This window comes from Haplochromis burtoni, unplaced genomic scaffold, assembly GCF_018398535.1.
Source record: "Haplochromis burtoni strain Fernald_Lab_line unplaced genomic scaffold, NCSU_Asbu1 Contig_244, whole genome shotgun sequence".
In the NCBI taxonomy this organism is placed as follows: domain Eukaryota; kingdom Metazoa; phylum Chordata; class Actinopteri; order Cichliformes; family Cichlidae; genus Haplochromis; species Haplochromis burtoni.
The window spans coordinates 165692-187707 of NW_024582605.1; the positions used below are offsets into that span (position 1 = coordinate 165692).

General features: G+C 42.8%; 1 protein-coding gene across 1 annotated transcript; it reads right to left on the reverse strand.

Moving 5' to 3' along the window:
• Positions 1-4: 4 nt before the first annotated feature.
• On the reverse strand, positions 5-19485 carry arhgef19 (Rho guanine nucleotide exchange factor (GEF) 19). Its single transcript, XM_005938161.2, has 16 exons — positions 18544-19485; positions 7153-7861; positions 6562-7056; positions 5838-5970; positions 5670-5755; positions 5307-5563; positions 5053-5213; positions 4791-4943; positions 4410-4539; positions 4183-4257; positions 4005-4094; positions 3747-3910; positions 2331-2489; positions 2163-2242; positions 1969-2073; positions 5-1835 (listed from the first exon to the last, which is right to left on the reverse strand). Exons 2-16 carry the CDS (start codon positions 7838-7840, stop codon positions 1681-1683), a joined length of 2931 nt encoding a protein of 976 aa, XP_005938223.1. The 5' UTR covers positions 7841-7861; positions 18544-19485; the 3' UTR covers positions 5-1680.
• Positions 19486-22016: the final 2531 nt, after the last annotated feature.

Genomic DNA, 22016 nt, shown 5'->3' on the forward strand with positions numbered 1-22016 from the left:
AACATATTGTAAGGATCTGTTTATTTCAGAGGCAAAACATTTACAGTAATGTGCAGAAATCCAGAAAACATCCAGTGTCTGACAGCGCTTGTAATTACTGTGGCGTTGGGAATTAAACTGACTCCAAATGTCATATTTATACAATAGTATTTGTCAAATCTTAGTTCATATAAATTACAGTCATAACGTTTTGCTCTTTATACACAAACCCATTTTATCGGAAAACACATTTACATCAGAATCTCCTTAGAGAGGAACCAGCTAGAGGAGTAACTATAAATACACATACTGCAACTGCAACAGTTTAAATTAAAACTAAGAAGTGAGATACAGAAATAAGCTGTGTTACAAACATTTCATGTGCCGCTGGATGAATTTACACTGGAATCTTAATTAAAGTGGTTCATTAACAACAGCTTTCAGCTCAGTCACACTGTGCTATTGGTCACTTGTGAATTTTTACACAAAATAATTTGAAGGATGGAGACCTATACGCAAGTTAGTGCTTAGTGTATGCAAGCAGTATTTTTTCAGTATTTCTAGTATAACGGTATAATCAATTATATTGCTAATTTGGGTCAAAAAAGTTTTTAAAATGATTACATGTAATGCTAAACGTCCACATTTACCACATGGATGGTTAATGTAAATGCCCGACAAGGTGAAACTGGTAGGTTTTTCAGTTCCTGGTTTTATAGGTCAACAGCTGCTCGCTGCGGCTTTGACTTCATGCAGATGTTACTAAAACAGGAGTAGATGTTTCAATGTTATGTTGTTGTACACCAGTCATGGTGCGACTGACAAATTAGAGATGTCACCAGTGGATTCTGAACAAAAGTGGAAGTCTATGGCACAGAGGAATACACACAATATATCAGGGTTTGGCTACATATGTGGATACAGTGTAACCGGTATTAAACCCTACGACTTGTTTCCTTTCTAAAATACCGTCCTGAAAGCACTTCATCACAGCACATGATCTGATACTGCAGATCATGTCCAGATAAAAAGGTATCATCCTCTAGTAAAGAGGTAAGCATGTTTGACCAAATTCTTATCACTTTAGGGTGTAGATGGAAATAATGCGCTGTTGCACTGGTAAAAAATCGTATATCACGTGAAGATATGAATGTGAAAAAACTGCCTGTGGTGTGTCCTGAGGCATCTCAGAAGCAGCACCCGCATCAAGCACATTTCTGATTATTAGAAGAGTGAACCTGCAGCACCCCACAGAGGCCAGGAGACAGCCCAAAGTAAGATTGTGCCCCACATGAGCCATGATAGAAAAACAGTGACAGACTTGCTTAGTGATGCTTACATTTACTACCTCTGGTGATAAACGTGCGCATATTTAAACCACATTCTTCATTCTTTCCAGCCTGTAAAAATGGTACCGAATCATGCATAAAGTAATCCCCCTGTGTAGTTTACAGTCTTACGTGTGGAAAATCTAAACTCCAAATGGAAAATGAGCATTAGAAGCTTTGCACTCTCTTTCTGGAGCTAGTGTGCCAAAGGAAACTGCTAATGTCAACCACGGGGATAACAATCAAAACACGTTGGCTTGTTTTAGCACCTGCATACTTTACGGAGGTCCCACGTCCATCTAAAAAAGAAAACAATCATCCACAAGCTTCAAAATGCAACTTTAACACATGACAAGTTGCAAGTTAAAAAGAGTTAGTGCTCTCCCTTCAGTTTCTGTGTGACACATTTGATGCGGATATTTTCTCTGAGGTTGCGGAGGCGCGCGCTGCGACTTGTGATTTCCTCCACGTAGCATTTGGGGAACCAGCCCCGCTCCCCGTCTGACAGCCTGATGCCTTCCACCCAGCCTGTTGAAACACAGCAGCCCTTAGACATCAAATAAACAGCTGCGTGTTTAATGCATCCATGTTCTGTTCATTTAGGTTCAGGCTGGAGTGGTAAAAAAAACCAAAAAAAAAACAGACTCTGCCCGATTCTTACCATCACTTGTAATTGTCTTGGCGTGAAGAATGTCAGCTTTTTCCAGTGTTAACTCATCGTGCTCTTGAGCCTGGTAGCTTTTGATGCACTGAACTTGCGATATATCTAATAGGAAAAGGCACGAAGCGAGAACATGAATGAGGAGGTGAATAGTGTTGCCTTAAATCTTTCTGCACTGATAGATCTCCACTGACCATCATTTTCATTGGCTTGCTCGATGTCTACGAGTGGGTCAGACGGAAACATGGCGGTGATCCATCTCTGCTTCCCGCTCCTTGGCAAACACAAAGCCGACAGGAGCGGTTAAACAACTTAACTTGTCCAGCTGTGACTGAAGCTTTTGACAAAGACATGACACTCACTCGGTGTGTGATTTGAGCAGAATCTGATGTTTGAGCTGCTGGCCTTCACACAGCTGTAGGTGGAAGATGAAGCCTGAGATGCCCTGCAGCTTCTGACTGAGATCCTTCACTTTCAACTCTCCGATTTTAGCGTGTACAAACACCATAAACTTCCATGTACTGCAAAGGACAATGGGTCATTTTAGTATAATGATCAATAGCAAGCAGTATATACAAATTCATAGATAAAACTACATCTCAGTAAGTTGTTGAACCACCAGCACCACCTACCCATTCTACTTGGTTTTGGTACTCTACAGAAGGAATGAAGCAGCAATCTTTTCCTATTTGGTGCAGGTGTAGCCTGTAATATTGGAAAAACTCCACCACTCCTCAATAAAGAGCGTTCACTACAACTTTGAAATGATTTGCAGGGATTTTTCCTTGTAAAGGAAGGGGCGATCGTGGCTCAAGAGTTGGGAGTTCGCCTTGTAATCGGAAGGTTGCCGGTTCGAGCCCCGGCTTGGACAGTCTCGGTTGTTGTGTCCTTGGGCAAGATACTTCACCCGTTGCCTACTGGTGGTGGTCAGAGGGCCCGGTGGCGCCAGTGTCCGGCAGCCTCGCCTCTGTCAGTGCGCCCCAGGGTGGCTGTGGCTACAATGTAGCTTGCCATCACCAGTGTGTGAATGTGTGCGTGAATGGGTGGATGACTGGATATGTAAAGCGCTTTGGGGTCCTTAGGGACTAGTAAAGCGCTATATAAATACAGGCCATTTACCATTTAAAGGGACAATCGAACCAATATTATGGCAGCAAAATGCTGCCTACAGCATAATAGAGTCACCTGATCACCTCACTGTGGGGTTAAAGGTCTGGGAAAAACACTAAATTGTCAAACTGAAACAACACCTTTAAACTAGGTAGATACCACCTTTAAGATCATCTTCTCATGCATATCTGAGCCGCTTCTGGCACTTTTACCACTTTTTAATGCTCTGCGGAAGTCCTATTATGACCCTCTGCATTTGTTCCATTTTGACACGGGACCTTAAACTTCGATGTGAAAGTGGGACGACTTTCATGCTGAGGGTGATCAGTCTTGATGAGATCAAGAGACCAAACAGCAGCTTTCGGTCAAAGAGTCCCCAGATCTCAATAATCAAAGCGGCGGGAGCACATCCTGGACTCCCCCCACCCCGACATTTATGGGGCTCTGCAACGTGAATTCATGGCCCAGGGTTAGACTGTCAACACAGACTTCTACTGTCTGAGACAGACCGGTGGAAATGACCCAAACTGGAATCCTCGCCAGTGTGCCGCTTGCAGTTTACTGAAAATGGATGAATTTTTCTGGCCACACCTTTGGCACTTTTCATGTTATGCATCATTAGAGCAATATTTCAGCTTTTCTTTGTGTGCACACTGAATGTAACTCACTCCTTCCTCCTGGACAGCAGCAGGCAGTCATTGAACAGGTGGAGGTACACTGGCTTGGTGGGTAACTTGAGCTTTGATCCGGAGATGCTCATTGTCTGAGTGTCTACTTCCAGGAGTTCTCCGTGCTTTACCAGCCAACGTGACTGGGATATAAGAGGAAAGATCTACAAAGAAAGGAAGCAGGCTCCGCTTTAATGAACAAAAAAAAAAAAATACAAAAATGTGATAATAAGAGGAACCTTCAAACGCTTCCCTCACCTTGCCCTCAAAGTGGATTTTCTTGTTGAGATGGATGAGTTCCTCCATCCTTTTCATCGACTGCACACTGGAGTTACATTCTTTGATGATCTAAGAAGACAAATACCAACATGGTGATTACTGTCATGTCTCACTACTGGTACTCATCCAACTGGCTATTACAGATGATAATCACCACCTTTTTTAGCTCATTGAAAGCTTTGGTGGCGGTGTCCTCATCTCGGGAACCCGGTGTTGTCCTCTTTAAGATATTCTGAAAAGTAAAGATGGTTTTGAAGATGTTCCAAGGAGTAAACAATACTTTTGTGTGGTGATGTCGCACGGGAAAACGAAGAGTTATCCTGTATGCAGTTCCGTATGATTGGGTTTCAACTGGAATTCTGCAGTGAATGTTTAAGCGTGTACCTCCACTAGCATTTTAAGCCGCGTGATCCTCTGAAACGGCAGGATTAGGAAAGAGGTCAGAGGAAGTCTTTGGCAGATGGGGTCCTCCTCCAAGCGAGCCAGGATGCCGGGGAAACGAGGGTTTTCGTGCCTGAGAGGACAGGGCGAGAAATGTTTTAATGACTTTCAGAGAAAGTGAATCAAAATTCCAGCATCCAATTCAGCTTGAGAAAACATGCTCTTAGTCGAGATGAATCATCTGCAAGTTAAGTCATGCAGGCGTGAAAATACACCAGAGCACTCTCAGACAGCCACACAACAATCAGACTTTATGCACTGCGGTCAAGCACATGTGCAGATGTGTGCTCACGTCTCCCGGGGCTGATGTGTTTCTACACTCACAGCAAACGCTGGTATGTCTGCTCCTGGTAAGCCTGGTTGGTGACATAGGGTAAATAAACCCTTCGCAGAGACGGGCAGTGGTCCAGGACGATGTCGCACACATCGAAACGGAGAATGTCTTCTTCCAGCCTGTGCTCCAGATCCTGAAGAAATCTACAGGCAACAAGCGAGGAGAGACTCAGAGAAGGAGATGTGATACTGGAGATGTTAGCACACGCCGACCTCAGGGTAACAGAAGGACGTCAGCTGCGTGTTACTTCACCTCTCACTGACATCTTTGACTTCGGGCAGCTTGGAGAAGAGCCACTGCTTTTCCTGAGCCCCGAGGCAGTCTGCGAGCTCCGGTGATAGCATGAAGTGGTCCACTGCGATTGTCAGGCTGCGAATGTACGACGCCTCGGACGTCACCAGCTCAAACTTTGCCTGAGTTTAGATAAAAGCAGCAATTCAGCTTTATAAAGAGCAGTAAGAGTGAAACAGAGATGAAATGAGACGGAAACGTAATATTTTACTCACCTCCTGTAATTTCCTTTCTTCGTTGCTGAAGTTGTCGAGCTGCCCGCTGCTTCGAACATCAGGTATATCCTGCCACAGTGCAAAAGCAGAGCCTCGCGATGAGCGAAAGGAGCTGGATGGGGACAGATTTGATGGAGACGGGATCCCATCAGAGCCCTCCTCCCTGAGCCCCTCCTCCTCTGTGCCCGGCTCCTTCCCTTGCTGCCTCTGGATCTCTCTATTGATGGCGACGTCGCTGTATTCCTGGTACAGAATCGCTGCAAAAAGAGCAAGTTTGTTCCAGGAAAGAACAGGTAAGACTTTGTAAAGATTGGAATATCTTACAGTTTTGGAAAAAACAAACAGTAAGTGAAGCGAACTTACAGCTGGGTAAAAACCGTGACAGTCGATTTGAACTAGGAACAGATGGATGTGTGTTCAGGTCCTCCTCTATGGATTTCTTACGCATTCTGCGAAACGATGGGAAATGAAACTCTATGTTTGATTTATTCTTTACAGATTTTAAGTAGCACTATTTTTGCTACTATTTACCCGAGCTTGGCGCTCCAGCGTTGCAAAGGCATCCCATTGTCACTGCTGGGAAAGGAAGGTGCCGGTCCCACGGGACTCTGGGGAGCGCTGTCACTGGAGCCTCCTGAGCTCCGCTGCTTTGAGTTTGACTTACCTTAGGAGAATGAAATGCAGATAGTGGATGTGAGATTTATGGCATTTATGACATGACCTTCTGAGACCTACTCTGATAGACCGCATGCAATAAAGGAGACAAAGAACTGTTGTACTTTCTTTTTCATGACTTTTTACACCAAGGATTAACCTGAGGCTTCTTTTCTGAGAACATAGGAAAAGCTATTTATCACTGTCAGTTTGTACACTCTACAGTCAGCCTGTGCTTGGTGCTTGGTAGCAATAGCAAAGTTATTAGAGATGATGATTTCATGATTGTTGCCTGAGTGGTTAGGCTTTGTTCCACTAACATTCACCCCTCGAGTTTAAAGCACAGTAGAACTTTTAATGTGGCTGAATCCTGCAGTCATTACAGCTTGTGGTCACTCTTGCCTCTGCTCAGTAAATGCTAAATTTCTAATAGGCATTTAAGATTTAAACTTTTGGAAGAAGTAAATGAATAAACTGCCCCAAACAGCATGCTGTGGTAGTCATCTTATTAAGTCATCTTTAATTTGTCTCACTGATCTGTTATAATCCGTTGGGCTGCTTTGGAAAACTCTTGATTGATCCATCACTGTTGTCTACTCACAGTCGGTGTTGGGGTTGAGGTTGCTGGAGCTCTGTCTGTCCCTGGAGGCTACCCGAGCAGAGAGCGACTTCCCCAGCTTCAAGGTGAAGGAGTTCTTCCTTTGCGATAGCTGAAGCCTCGATATTATCTCTGAAGCTGAGAAGCGCCGCCGTTCCTGGTCGCCTTGGCGGGTGCGTGACAAAGAGCTCCCTCCACCCGCGGCGATCGATGTGTCCATGCTGCCACTCACCTCTCCTACGCATGGCATCGAGTCCTCTATTATTTGCAACGGTTCTTCGGGTAGATTAAAAATATCATCGTGACTGGTGTTTGAGAGATCCGTAGCACCGTCTGTGGATGAGGGACTTGAAATGGTCTCTAGTGAAGATATTCCGCTGAGGTCTTCCTCTAAGAAAGATGCAAAAGGTCCAGGAAAGATGTAGTCTGCTTCCAGGACTGGGCTGCTGAGCGATTCATCACTCGGACTGTCTGGGGAATAAACCTGCATCTTTCTCCCTGCGCATGAGAAAATTACTTTATTAGATGAGAAGAAAGAATGTTAAGGAGCTTTAGAGCCTAATTTGCCAAATCAAACAAAAGGTTTACACTCACGGATGGATTTCTCTTTCAGGGAAGCCTGTGATGTTCTCCTCTGAGGCTGGCAGGAGTCTGGGCCCTGAATGCCAGGATATTCTGGTGACGACGGTAGCTGAGATTCCAAGGAGTCTCTGTTTGTGTACAGAGAGGACAGAGGGAACGATAGAGGGAGGCTAAGAGCAGCGTGGAGAGGACGACATACTGTCGTGACCGTTCGTGGCTTTTCAGTTTCCTCCTGCGAACGAGTCCTGCTGCCATTTTGGCATTCAAGCTCGCCGTCACCTGCGGCGAGTGCGGGAGAGTTCGAATTCAGATTTGTTCCACGCTCGCTGTCTGTCCTGCGGCCTCTGCTGCATGTGTCATTCTGTTCGTTTAGCGTCTGTCTGCAACCATTCAGATGCTGCGAGTGTGTTGTGCACTGTGCGTGTGGTATAATGGCCGGCCTCGAGGAGCCAAAACCATTTAATCTGTGAGTCGCTGTTGGCTGTAGCTCAAAAAAAGCCAGCGTTTCCTGCTGGCACACAGCAACGTGCTTGTGGTGACACATGTGGATGAGACGTCTGTCCTCGGTGGATTCACTCAGACTCTGGGATTCTGCCGAGCCGCCCGGGATCCACATGCTGGGGGCTTCTCCTGGGCAGCGAATGGCATGAAGGTGAGGCTGGAAGTCAGGCAAAGGTGAGAACCCATACCCGGGGAGCATCGCTGAACGGGCACATGAGAGCTAAAAAAGAAGAGAGGGAAGATCACAAATTCTTATTTTCTAATTCAAATGCAAATGAGCTGCAGACTGGAACTTTGTTAATAGCTTTGGTAAACAGTGGCTCATAAGGGACTGGATAAAAAAAGGATTTAGAAAATGTACATTCAGGATTTAGAACTGCCTAAAAAATAGCATTTAATTCTGCAGTAACATCTGAAAAACATGGAGCAAACATAATTCCTCCAACCACCTTGCTGGACAGAACGACTACAGCAGCAAACCACTTATCTTGCAATCGAACATGGTCGGACGCGGCTCAGTGTTTGCAGCCTGGCTTAGTGTCGCCAGAGGATTCCTAACAATCGATCGAGTGTTTCGGTGTTTTCAGTTCTAATAAGCAGCAGTCCAAATTCTGGAAGTTTGTGAAACCATTTAGATCATTTATGGATGCCGACTGTGTGGAGGTGGCACAAGAACGACCTTCTAAAACCCTTTCTTCACATTTTACAACTCGTGCAGCAGGATAAAGGCACATATACAGCTCCATGAAAAAGGACCCTGAAACTGACATGTGCAGACATGCGCGCACACACACGCACGCACGCACGCACGCACATTTAAGTCTGATGCAGTGTCTTCCTGCTCTAATTAAAGGACTTTTCTCCACACAGCATTCACCCCCTGTACTTAACATCTCCACACACACGTGCACACACTGCAGCTCCAGACAGAATACCACAACAGAAGAACAGACGGAGGACGAGATCGTCAGCACTCTCACCTTTCACCTGAGCTCTACACTCATCTGTCAGTCTGGTTGTTGTTCTGACTTCCTGTCAGCTGCTGTCTTCAGCAGGCACCTTTAGTGATTGACTATTTACAGTGAGTGTCTGCTGAAACACAGCAGCGGGTCATAAAGTTAGCTCTCCTGACAGGCTCTTTATATACACACACACACACACACACCAGTGGAGCTCTGTCTCTGCTTACACTGCTTCCTGGGCAAGTAATCCTCAACTTTTGGCCTAAACACCTAGGGAAAAGAATAAGGCAGACACGAACGTACAGCACACACACACACACACACACACACAGCCTCAAACCCACAGAGGAATATAGAGGTAGGAAATAGTTTTTATATTCAAGTCACATCCTCGCAGGAACCTAGGCATGTGGTTCTGGCATAATCACGCTGCTGTCGATGGCAGCACACCAGATTCTTCTGTTTTCTTGGCAATAATAACAAAAAGTTAATTTCTTCGTCAGTTTTTTTTTTTTTTAATATATGCTCTTGTGGCTGAAGCACTTGGTTAAACTGTACGTAGCAAACAGATTTGCAAGCACTAATGCCGTTTTCCACACATGCACGCTCACATTTGTGCCACATTTGTTTTCAGTCACTTCTTTTTTTTGTTCATTTTTAATAAAGATAACTACTGAATGCTCATGAAAAATATATATCTTGCAGCATAACTTGTTAGCACTGCAGGATAAAATATGTTAGCCTGCATGTTTAATTTTAAATCTATCCAGCTTCAGTTTATTATTTTAAACTCCTGTAAACTCACAGAGCGCAAAAATAGTGTACTGAATGACAATACAGGGCTGTATGTTAATTTTTAACTTTTCTATCAGTATTTTTCCACAACAGCCTACACACACACACACACACACACACACACACACACACACACACACACACACACAGTGCAGGCTCTCTGTAGCCAGAAATTATACCCTTTAATTTGGGGATTTTTTTTTTGTAATTTAGAGCTTAATCATCATTCTCACACTGCAAATGTTTACGAGAAGCTTACATTTTACATTAATGTATCCCATTAACCTGAGTACCTGTAATTGGCATGCGCCTAGTGTCCCTTAAGTGGATAAAAGCATACACTCGTGCTTTCACTGAGAGTATGTTTGTAATGTTGCGTGTTTGCCTGGAGAATCACGGACTGGAAATCACAGTTTACCTTCCTTTTTGTTGAGCGCAGATGTGTATGCTGTGAATATGAGGCCGTTGAAAAGCCACACCTGTTCTTGTGGCAAAGGTAGGCAGACCAGTCAATCCTATCTCTCTGTTTCTTTCTTACACACACACACACACACACACACACACACACACACACACATACACACACACACACACGGTAGGCAGGCTCAAATGGTTACCTGTTCCCCGCTGCAGACAAAGGCAGCCTTTATCTGTGTACCTGGGCCAGGCCGCCCTGAGCACAGGACACCTGAGAGGGTGTGGGAACTGCTTATACTGATCCACTCATATAGTGCAGCCACTGAGCCATATAAACACATCTCGACCACTGCTGCATAATGACACCAGCTTACTGGTATCTGCATGTGATTACTGGCTGGTTATACTCTAATCCTGCTGTAGTGTATGTCAAGTATTAGCTAAACCCTCTCTACCGCTGTCGTTTATAGTGCATTGTCTAGCAAATAAGGGAAATAATCTATCCTAATGAATGAATGTTCACATAAGCCTTTAACAGCACGTTAAATGTAACATAAATCTGCGCAGCGCCTTAGTTTCATCTTTTCATTTGACCAAGAGAAAGATTTAAAGAGCTGAGAATAAATCCCACCGCTGTGTTTTATCAAAACATGAAAGCATCCGATTACATGTGCTGCGCATTCCTCTCCCTGATACAATTATATCTATGCACTATTAAAATTTCAATTCCAAAGACGTGTAATTTCCCTTGTCACAGCAGGGTGTTATTTTGTGACTGTTGTGGACTTTGCTGCCAGTGTTTCCCCCCCTGTAATTTCACTAGGCTGCTCTAAGACAGCGTGTCTGCATACAGAAGTTAATGAGTGGCGCTGTGGCGTGCACTTAATGCCAGCAGCCAAACGAGGAGCACTTTTAATTGTGATACGTCTCAAAATAATCCTTTAATGGGGATAAGCGCAGGAATATGAGCATAAATCTATTGCTGATTCAGCACGTCAACAGAGCCAAAACGCTGTGTAATCGCATAATTAAAGTTTGCCTGATGTTTGCTGCTGGGAGTTTAAAACAAATGGATTCATTGCTGGAGCTGTTTGTGGTTTTTGACAGTGAAGATGTACATGTCTACACTGTTTATTTTACTAATGCTAGGGTGTATAAAGGTAGCACTGCTTTAAATGGGCACGTAAGCAAATCTATCACAAACTTGTTGGTGACGAATCAAGATATTATTCAAACATCAACATGAACCCGTCCCACGCAGCACTTACTACTGCTGTTATCTCGCTGTGATTGACCTTTGATCTATTAAAACACGGCAACCACTGTACATTCCCAGTTCCCACTCGGATTCAAAAGTTACCTTCTGCCATGGTGCAGCTTCACGGGATTTTTCTAACTGGCTCGCTGACAACAATAAACAGCCAAAGTAATCCAGCTATCAACACAGGCACTGTAATTTATTTTAAGTCTTTTCCACATTTGCGTCTGTAAATACTCACTAGAGAGCTGAACGCACATTAATCGCAGCCTGAAAGAAGTAACGCTGATCTGAGCCCACGAAGACTGAGCTTGTGGTCTCCAAAAGTACAAAAACTAAAGGATTTTTATTTTCAGGGATCATAAAACTAAGAAACAGTATAAGAGTAGATCTAGCCTCTTCAAATAAAAAAAAAAAAAGTTTTCACTGATGACATTTCCCTGGCCGGAAACAGACAATGTCGTCTAACATCACAAACTAGGAAAAATAAAGCGTGTTGATGATTAGTCAAGATAAAATAGATAACACTTAAAAATGTACATTATTTTAGCTCTTTGGAAATGTGTTATCTCAATATGTCAGATAAAGGCGCACCCCCCAACAAAAATCTCTACGTTGAGTAAGACTAAAACTAGGTTTAGTAAAAAACTTTCAGTTGCTGAAATAAAAAAAAATCTAGTCATTTTAAAAATAACAAAAAATGGAAACTAGCTGAAATGATGATCTGCACTCACCAAACAAACTGAAACAAAGTAAAAATACCGAGCGTTTCATCACCAGTGGGGTGAGTATCTGGTGCATTTGTGTTTGTGGGACTGGTGTCTACAGACTCTCATGTTTCTATCAAATGTTCTGAACAGCTTTGAATCTTCCCCCCATAAATGCGCCCCATTTTATAATAACTAAAAAAGACCAAAACTAACCCTAAAAACAATAAATAGAGATAAAGATACTTTGTCATTTAGTGACTCCCCGTCAACCAACGTCAAGGGATAAAAGCGGCTTTTTAAAAAAACGACACAGACATAGTAGCAATAAAAAAAATGTTTATATGGTTATTTACAAGAATGCAAAGATTACAATAGTATGCATTTGCTTATATAGTAAATGTTAAACAATAAATGATTAAAGCCACTGTGGAATCCAGCTTAAACTAAACTGAGCTTAAAACAAAAACACTGCCGGGCTGAATGGATAAACTAAGATAAACTAATCCTGATCATCAGGATCCAGTATAAACACTTTACTTTCCTAACCTTCAGGCCAATGCACACTTTGCTTTGCTATGATGCTGCAACCCACACAACGCTCCATAAGAGGCGCCAGTGATAAAATACAATAATTTAAGGTTTTAAGGTTCCTTCCTTGCAGCGTTACGATGCCTTATGGCAGAAATATGAATAACCAGGCACAATGAAAAGATAACACACACACAGTCACACTGTTTTCCATGACTGCCCGTCCTCAGTGTGTTTGGTCAGACAGACGTGGAGTGTCCTGGCAGTGTGGTGCGACCATCTCACGTGTATGTGTGAGATCGCAGTTCAGCTCGGTCACATCGGACCACTAATTGCCAAGCAGCAGGCTAAAGAGCACAGCACTGTCTGCCGAGACAAGACGTGACATCATTCAGCGTCAGGGAAAAGCACCTTCCTCAGCTCTCTGTTTTCTTCGAAATATTTCCTTTGAGCGCTGGGACAGATGTGAAACAGCTTTCAAAATGGAAAGCATAAAGCGTCTGATGCAGTATTCTGTTGTTGCAACAGCATATTTCATAGCGTGTTCAGTTCTGATGAGATCCTACAAGCTGCTGTAGAGCAAAAACGATGTCTAACTAGGACTAATTTGATGCAAATTATGATGCGTTGGCATACGAACAGTTAAAGGCAGCTGGGAACTTGTCGAGAAAATTTAGATCTAACAGAATATTACAGAGGTAGGCATGTTTAGCAAATGAGTAAATATCTTTGAAACCACAGCCTTTGGAGTTGTTATTAATGTTGCAATTGAACCTTGTGCTTCAGTGCAGCTACCATAGTTTTAAAAACAGCATTTTATGGATGATTATGACGGCTTAAATCATTAGAAAGTGTTTTGCTATTTATCTGTTAGTATTTTCTGATTGCTTACAGTTGATAACGCATCTATAGTGCAGTTGCACTTTCCCGGCTGATTCTTAAAATATGCATTTAATTAAGGTGAAATGAATTCAACCGCACTGATGGAAATTTGCCTCAGTTCAGGTTTATTTTGTGCACCGCGTCAAATGTGCAACACAGACACGTGTGTGGAAAATAAGGTGGTATTCATGGTGTTTCATTTTAATCTTTCAAAATTAAGCTGTGCTGAATTCTAGTGAAAGAAGTAGTCCAGGTTGACGCGCTAATCTGCATTTCTTTTGTCAGATCAAACATGTCAGCAGTTTTAAAGCAGATGGGTGAATTTTAGGTCAGGCAGTTTAGTTTCTTGGTATTCGTACTTCTTCTTCCAGCCTCCACCAGTGGCGACAGGTGAGTACCCCGGAGGCTACAGAGAAGGTTGGTAGTGGTGGTGTTAGTGGGAGGGTTACCTAAATGTTTACACATGGTGTGGGTTCTCCTAATCCTCCCCTAAAGCCTCAGGCAACTTACCCATGACCTACTGGGACACTATGAAGATGCATGCTGACAACCCAGCTAATAATCGCACAAAGCTACAACTCAAAATGTACACCTGAATGTCTGTGTGTGTGTGGCAGAGAGAGGGGCTCCCAGCCTTTAATTGAAACCGACAACATGTAGAGAGGCCCTCTCTAACCTTGTCTCGGCCAGTGGGCTTCCTGCTAGCAGAGATGAACAAACAGTGAACCCTCATTTAACAGCCTGGAAAAATGGCGACCATCTCACGCGTAAACGCCAAGACTTTTGGACCTTTAACCTTTCTCCTGCCCCCCACTCCCGGCTTCACTCATCCGCCATGACAACTGCAGTCAGATAAGCTGATGCACAAGAGACACGCAGCCAGGATAGCAACGACACAAAGGAGCTATTGACAAAACTTATGGAAATAACCTGATCTAATTATGGTGCTTTGTCAGGAGTCGCAAAAGCTACCATGTAGATGGAGAGCCAAAGATCCAACAGGTTGTAAATCCAGAAAATCTGATAATGAGCACCTTCTGACAGAGGATGGTTATCAGAATGCAATGAGATTTGAAAAAAAGGAGAGCTGTTTTAGCAGGTTATGCGGAGATATGAAAAGTTAAACCCAATCAGATTAGTTAAAATTCAGCAAGCATGTCGTTTTTATAGTAAACGTTCCATTATACATATCATCAAGTCTTCAAATATCTTCTTTTTCTCCAACCACTAGATAAATGCCTTTAGATATTCATACATATTAGATTTAACTGACTCTCTTACCTGACTAGCTAATGCTAGTATCCTATATATTTTTTCTCTTTAGCTAATTTGAGCACCAATTCACAGAAGAAGTTCAGGACACTTTACACTGTACCTTAAAATATTAGCAAGAAACCCCAATGCTATATATCCAGAGGCTGATAAAACATATTCCTCCATGCTAAAAAATATTTTAAACACAGTACTCTTATACTCCTGGGTGTCTTTATTCATTATTACAAACATAAGCAAATCACTATTGTTCAGAAGGGTTAAAGAAATCTGAGCTGGCACTTCAGAGTGTCGGGTCAGAACACTTGCAAATGTTCAGATGTAAGAGGAACAAACAGGCAGAGTCCAGGAATAAAGTTGTCATTCTTTGTATTTCGAATTGAGAATGTGCCCGCAGCTGGGCGAGAGAGTGTGTGTGGGTGTGTATGTGTGTGGTTTGGTCTTATGAACGCATACACTGTCCGTTGTTCGGCTGCCGTTTGTCCCTGAACTAAAGTTGCGGACATGCACCCCGATGGTGCATTGAGGGGGCATAGGAAATCCCATACACAAACCTAACCCTTTTGTACAACTATAGTTTAAACTCAGTCCTACATATGCTGCTCTAAATACTCAAACATCTAATACGGATTACTCCACAGCTGAAAATAGTTCCTGACAAATGATTGTTTGTTGATAAACGTTTACATTTTGTTTTCAAGTGGCACAGTGGAGCAGAGGTTGCCTCACAGCAAGAAGCTCCTGAGTTCGACAACCATTTGACTGGGTCTTTGTGCGCATGTTCTCCCCGTGTCTGTGTGGTCAGACTGGCCACCTTGTAGGTGTACCCTCTCACCCAGTGGTAGCTGGGGGAGGCTCCAGCCTGTCACAAACCACATCCTTTCAATTTATTACTCTGGGTTGTTTTGTTTTGTTATGTTTTTTTTTGTTTGTTTGTTTTTTTTAGCCCAGAAGAGTTCTAATAACTGACTGCCATTCATGCAACTGCATTGGTTTCATTTTAGTTTATGGCTTACATCTGTCTGCTGAACAGGAGGATGGAGAGTTTGTTAGTTCTTCAACTGTCAATCAGAGCACTTTGATTCCTAATCTCATCTTTTGCCACGAGCTCTCGAGAGTTTGACCTACTTTACACCGAACTGCTGCTGCATCTCTCGCATTCATCAGCTCCTGTGTTTGCACACACGCTCTCTGTCGCACTTTTAACTACAGTATCTCTCAGCACCGAGCCCTACCCATGCTCCTCGCTTTTATCATGCGGACAGGCACGGACAAGCTATAAGTTGTTTTGAAATGTGATCAGGCAAAAGTGGAGCACGCCCGATGAGATGACCATTCAGAAATGATTCGTGTTTAGCTGAGAGTTAAAGCTGTAAACTATTCAAAACCAAACTGTGAATACGAGCAGCATCGAGGGGATTAGTGGGTGTGAAAGAGAGCTGAATGGCCTTTAAATTGGGAAAGAAGACATGCTGCAGATGAATGTGAAAGCAACACCTGGTTTATGTTGTTTTTTTTTCCTGAAGAGCACAGATGTGCAGAAAACATTTTAATGAAGGGCACTGCTTCCAAACCCAAGAATGCATTATCGTGCACGAGCCCAAATGTGAACACACGATGCATCTCACTGGCCAAGTCAATAACCTGGGGCTACAGTCTTAGACAGGTGTGCAGCAACGCAGTCAGGGCAGTGCTCTGTACACATCGCCCCTGGGTTTAGATTTCAAAATTCTGTTGGTTTTAACCTTTGTATATGGGCCAAAAAGCCCTCTGACAGAGCCATGGACTGCTGCCTAAAAAGTAAAAAGTTTATGTTTTCAAAGCGAGGCTGGAGCCTCCTGCTTGCCTCAGAAAAAAACGTTTCTAAATACAAATCAAAGCCATTGCCTTGCTTATCATTATTAACTGAGTGCAGAGGCTTTTAACTCAGTAGGTGGCCTGTTTCAGAGTACAGGTTTTGAAGACAAGTTCACGTCCAACTTGAGAGGCGCCCTACCCCCAGATGATACGCAGGAGACACTTTTCCACATTCCCCGGATGACTCGGCACACTCATTCCTCTGAAATTGACCGCTAAGCTGAGGCAGGAGACAAACAAAGAAACTCGAAAGCACACAAGCAGGAGCAAAAGGCTGCTATTATGGGCTGTTAACACTGCTGCTATTTAGGCCACAAGCCAAAAAAAAAGGAACATGACCAAGTAAGTTTAAAATATCAGTGTCACTCATGGTTAAATGACAGGTTGCACTCAGTCAGTGCTGCTTAGTGATCTTAGCCTAGTTTTTAAGGAAAACAGGTGAGTGAGGAAACCAGAGCAGAGGCACTTATGACAATGTTTGTGAACATCTATAAATCCCATGAGGCAAACAGGGAAGCAGTTGCATGCAAGGTTAGCAGGGATAGGTGAGGTGGGAGGATCGAGAGGTGTGGCATCCAGGATTGCTTTCCTAAACTTTGCACACACCTACACACACATGTGCACATGCACACACACACACACACTCAGACAGCCAGTGTCTGAGTGGCAGGTGATGGGGCAGGTGCTCTGCAGACATGCAGTTGTGTGGGGGAGGAAGTGTTGGGGAAAGGCAGGGCTCCTGCGGCAAGCAAAGTTATAAATCTGTGATATCAGCAGGCGTGCAGAGTGAAACCAGAACTTCAGTCATTTGCTGGGAGGCCAAAAAATGTAGTCAGAAAGAAAAACAAGTCAGTCATCAAACATCTTTCTTCCCCTCCAATGAGAAAAAAGATAGATAGATTATCAGAGAGACGATCTCCAGCCTGTAATAAAGTGTAGTAAAACAGTCCAAGGTCCTGATTTACACTTTCTGCCCGTATGATGTGCATATGGCTCATTCGAGACAAACACACCGCAGTAAATCAGATAATCCACAAAACCGCTCACAACTATCTAATTGTGCTCCAGTCAAAATATGAATCTCCAGACTATCCATACACATCATCATCGTCGTCATCGCCATCATCATCGGCAGCCATCAACTCACATGACAACGCACTTAGTCATCAGGATAGCAGAAAGAGGGCCAGCCATCACCTGGGATTTTGCTGATGATAGTAGAAAGACATTCAGAACAAGTCAGAGTGTTCTCTCTCAGTGGGTGAGCGAGAGAAACACAGCAGCTTCCAGCTATTAAATGTCATCGGTGCATTACTGTTTTATTCACTGATGAAGCGGCGTCAGCAATTTGGCCAGTTTGGAGCTTTTGAATAAGCCCTTCGTGTCACATATGCAGATGAAGGCATTAATTAATACAAGCACGCACACGTTTCGAAGCACACGGAGCCAGAAAAGGGAAGGGTTAGTAACAAGCTCTTAGCCAGGAGCCACAAACACAGAGGTGGATTTGAGTATTATGCTAAAATCTAACAAGGAGGAGAACAGAGCAGCGTGTTTGAGCTGAAGTGCCAAGTTTCAGCCCTGTGTAGTTTTTAACAACCCTTCATCCAGCATATTCCAGACATGCACTTACCTGCCCCACTCTGCAACAACTCACTGCTCCACTGTAACCATCACATTCAAGGCTCACCTTAGTCTACACTGCCTAGGGAGCAGCTGGAAACATTACAGATGCAAGAAGCAGCTTCTTCCAAGAGAATACATTAAAGCAGAAGCTAATAATCTCACTGGCAGGATACATGCATCAATTTGAGTTGGGTAACTTGACTATCTGCAGACTTTGCCTAAGCGGGGAAGCCAGCACAATGGTTAAGCTATTAACTTGATTCTACCACACACATGGCTTTAAAGAATGTGTTCAAATGGATGCCTTTTGTTGGTAGACAATACACCTGATAACCCGTCTCATGACTATGCTTCCTGTATCCAGCTGAGAGTTTATAAGCTGTCATATTTATGCAATGCACCTGACGAGCTGCACAGCACTACTTTCCTCAAGTGTATCACACAAAGCACAGCCTGCACTCTCGGGCAAACGGCGCAGCTCAACTTCCACTCACAGCAGCCGTCTGATATCAGAGACAAGATGGAATGTGTGTGTTGATTTCATGACTTAATTTGTTATTTCAGAGTTATTGCTGGTGTATGTTTAGTACTGTACCTCAGTGGCGTTAGCAGCCTAATGTGTGTGCTGGATGGAGTTCAGCAGCAGTGTGTGAATCCAGGCCATCCCAGGGTCAGACTGGACTCTGTTATCCATTGCTGCCTTGTGTTCCTCCCGGCTTCTCTCCTCCCTCGTCCTCCCTGTAGCTTTAGACACAGCCTGGACTTTTATAAACTGCACTCCTCCGCTCGGATCTTCTCCTTGTTCTTGTTCCCCTCTCCAGAAAAACAAAAACAGGTTGAGAAAAAACAGCCACCGCTTGCTGCACTCAGAGCTACTTGCAATGCAGATCCCCTCTCTAAGCTCTTCTGCTCTCCCTTCCCTCTGCTTTTCGCTCTCTCTCTCCCTCTCTCTCCCTCCCTCTCCCTCTCTCACACACACAGCTACTGTTAGGGAAGTGCTGTCTTATTTTCTCTTATTCTCCTCCCCTTCTCTTGCCCGTTCTATAAAACTGATAGTTATTTAGTTTGCCATTTCAGCACCTGCCCTGAGATTGAAAGGGAACATAAATTGGAAGGATAAGGTTGCACTTCTATGGAAGTGTTGAACCACTAAAAACTCTGAATGTGAGGGCAGTGGGGTATCTACTTTATCAGAAAAGTGATTACTTTTGTGTGTGCATGCATTGGGAACCGTCCTAATGTGTGAGATTTGCACATGGGGATTGAAAGGCAGAGATTTGCATGTTGGATTTTGTGCGTGCAGCTCCATTGCTAGAAATGCCTCTGGCTGCGGGAGCGAGCGCACGCCTGCATGCAGCTTTCACCAAATGTCAGACTCCGAGATGGAAACGGAGAGAAGCTGCAAAGGAACGCTTGAACCGTTTATAGAGGGATCAGCAATGTTCAACAACCAAACATGAAAAAGAATGGCAGTTGGGAGTTGGGTTAACTCGGGACATTGGTGTACTAATCAGTGGGAGTACGAGTACGACTAATAGTGTGTGTGTGTGTGTGTGTGTGTGTGTGTGTGTGTGTGTGTGGAAAGAGTGGTGTGTGTTGTGTGTGGTCGGTGTTTGTTGTGTTGTGTGGTTGTACATACACTACATGTGGTTATGTTAAACATTAATACAATATAGTTATACTCATATACATATCTCAATGTATATAAATATTACAAATATATATATATTTGTACATATTGTATACCCCGGTACATATGTCTACAACCTCCACACTACATATGACATATACATATGTACATATGTATAACATATACATATGTACATAATATATACATGTACTATTATATCATATATATATATATATATATATATGATATGACATACATATATATATATATGTATAGTATATATATATGACATATGTATGTATACGTATGATATATATGATATTAATATACATATATATATCTATATATATAATTAATTATTAAATATCATATATTAATATATATTAATATTAATATGATAATATATATATATTATCTACATATGTATATATCAATATATATGTACAATATACATAATATAAATATGATATACATATACATATGTATATATACATATACATATGTTATATATACTAAACTATATATACATGTACATAATTATATATCATGTACATATGTATATATATATGTATGTACATATGTACATATACTATGATAATATGTATATATGATATAACATCTACATATGTACATATATATACTATACATATTGTACTATGTATACTATATATGTAACAATGTATATATATAGTATAGTACATAATGTACTATATACTATATGCTATATTATCTATATGTATATATATTATGTACAACTGGTACCATAACTGCCAGTTACTAGCTTGCTTACTTGCCACAGTGCACTGTGCCACCTACCAATAGAAAGGAAAAGATAATGTGCATATTTCCACGAGAGAAATCCCACGCCTGGACCGTCATTGACTGCTGCCATGATTCTAGCCTACGTCACAGCGTCATGTGCGCCTTTTACATCCAACACAAAAACTGCAGTCGTGGTGCTTTCGATTGTACTCAGAACTCGGAAATTCTGCCTTCTGAATAGGAAGATGTAGGTAACACCAGACTGCAGATGAGCTGCATACAGGGCTGGACTGGGACAGAAAATTGGCCCGGGCATTTTGACTAGAGACCGGCCCACCATTATAGGAAAAATCATAAAGCCTTTGAATGAAAACAAACGCTGTTGTGACAGTGATGTACACTGTTCTGATGGTATATATGCATCAATCTATCAATCGTTTGTTGTAAGATTCAGATAATTATTTTTTAAAAGCTAGACATTTTAAATGAGAATAAGAAAGAAAAGTATTTCTTTGTGCCCCCTCTCCCTGTTAATGCCCTACTGCCCCCCTGGCAACACTTTGCTAGACCCGCCCCTGCACAGTTACCAGCTGTCAGCTACCTAAAAAAGGATCCTGGTGTTATTTGTCTCTCAGAAACAGTTCATAACTTCCCTTCAACTCATTCATGTCACCTAAAAGGTAAACCTGTTTCTCCATCACCTGTTCAGCTCTGATGATCCAGTAAGGACATCTCCTGGTTTCATCTTCATGTTTCCCTCTCACCAGATAACCAAACCGATATCATGACCAGCAGCTTTTTTGCAGCTGTGGCTCCAGCAAACATCAGCTGATACTAGAAATTAATATTAAATAAATTCTAACAACAGCTGATCAAGCTTAAACGTGCTGCTGTTGTTTAGCGCGACATCCGCTGGTTTCCTCTTTCGGCGCAAAGTGAGCGATAAACAAACAAGAGAGCCGATCAGCTGATCATTGATCAGTTTCATGATTGAAGTAGAAACGGGAGAGGGAGGGGGGAGAATGAGAGAAGAAGAGGCAGCTGTGCAGCAAAGACACAGAATAACTCCAGCTTTGTGTCTTTTTCATTGTAGCTGAATTACGGGACAAACTGTTCCTTTTCACCTCAATAAGAAACGCGTAATATTTTCTCTGAATACCAGACGGGACGGTTGGCAACTCTAATAACTTATGAACAAAATAAAGTTCAACATCATTAACTTCATAGCACCACCCAGCTGTATAGAAACTCCGTCATGCTAGCTAGCACGCAGTACGGAAAAAGTCAGAATAACGAAAATAAACTCCACCTAAACTTGGTTCATATCTGACCCAGAGAGACTGCAGGTCATAACTTCTTACCTGAAGTTCAGTTCACACTTGGACCGGCGGCCGCCTCGGGTCTCTTTTCCTTCTGCGTCCCTTTTCCTTCATCCACCTGCTGCCTCCACCACTTGCTAATGTTACTGAATCTGTGGAAGCTCCGCGATAGCCACCACACGAAGTAACGAGTAACGACCTATCTAAATCCCAGTAACGAGTAACGCGTTCCTGATTTTGGCATAATAACTAGTTACCGTGCTCGTTACCACAATAATAACGTAGTTACTGTAACGCGTTACTTAATAACGCGTTAGTCCCAACACTGCATGTTTGTATACATATATACATATATAT

What these genes read in the sequence shown, in the direction of transcription:
- arhgef19 (XM_005938161.2), bottom strand. Translation starts at nt 7,840, where the DNA reads ATGCTCCCCGGGTATGGGTTCTCACCTTTGCCTGACTTCCAGCCTCAC. An exon ending in CGCTGGAGCGCCAAGCTCGG is followed by an intron (nt 5,756 to 5,837) that starts GTAAATAGTAGC and finishes ATCGTTTCGCAG; the next exon opens with AATGCGTAAGAAATCCATAG. An exon ending in CTTTCAATGAGCTAAAAAAG is followed by an intron (nt 4,095 to 4,182) that starts GTGGTGATTATC and finishes TTGTCTTCTTAG; the next exon opens with ATCATCAAAGAATGTAACTC.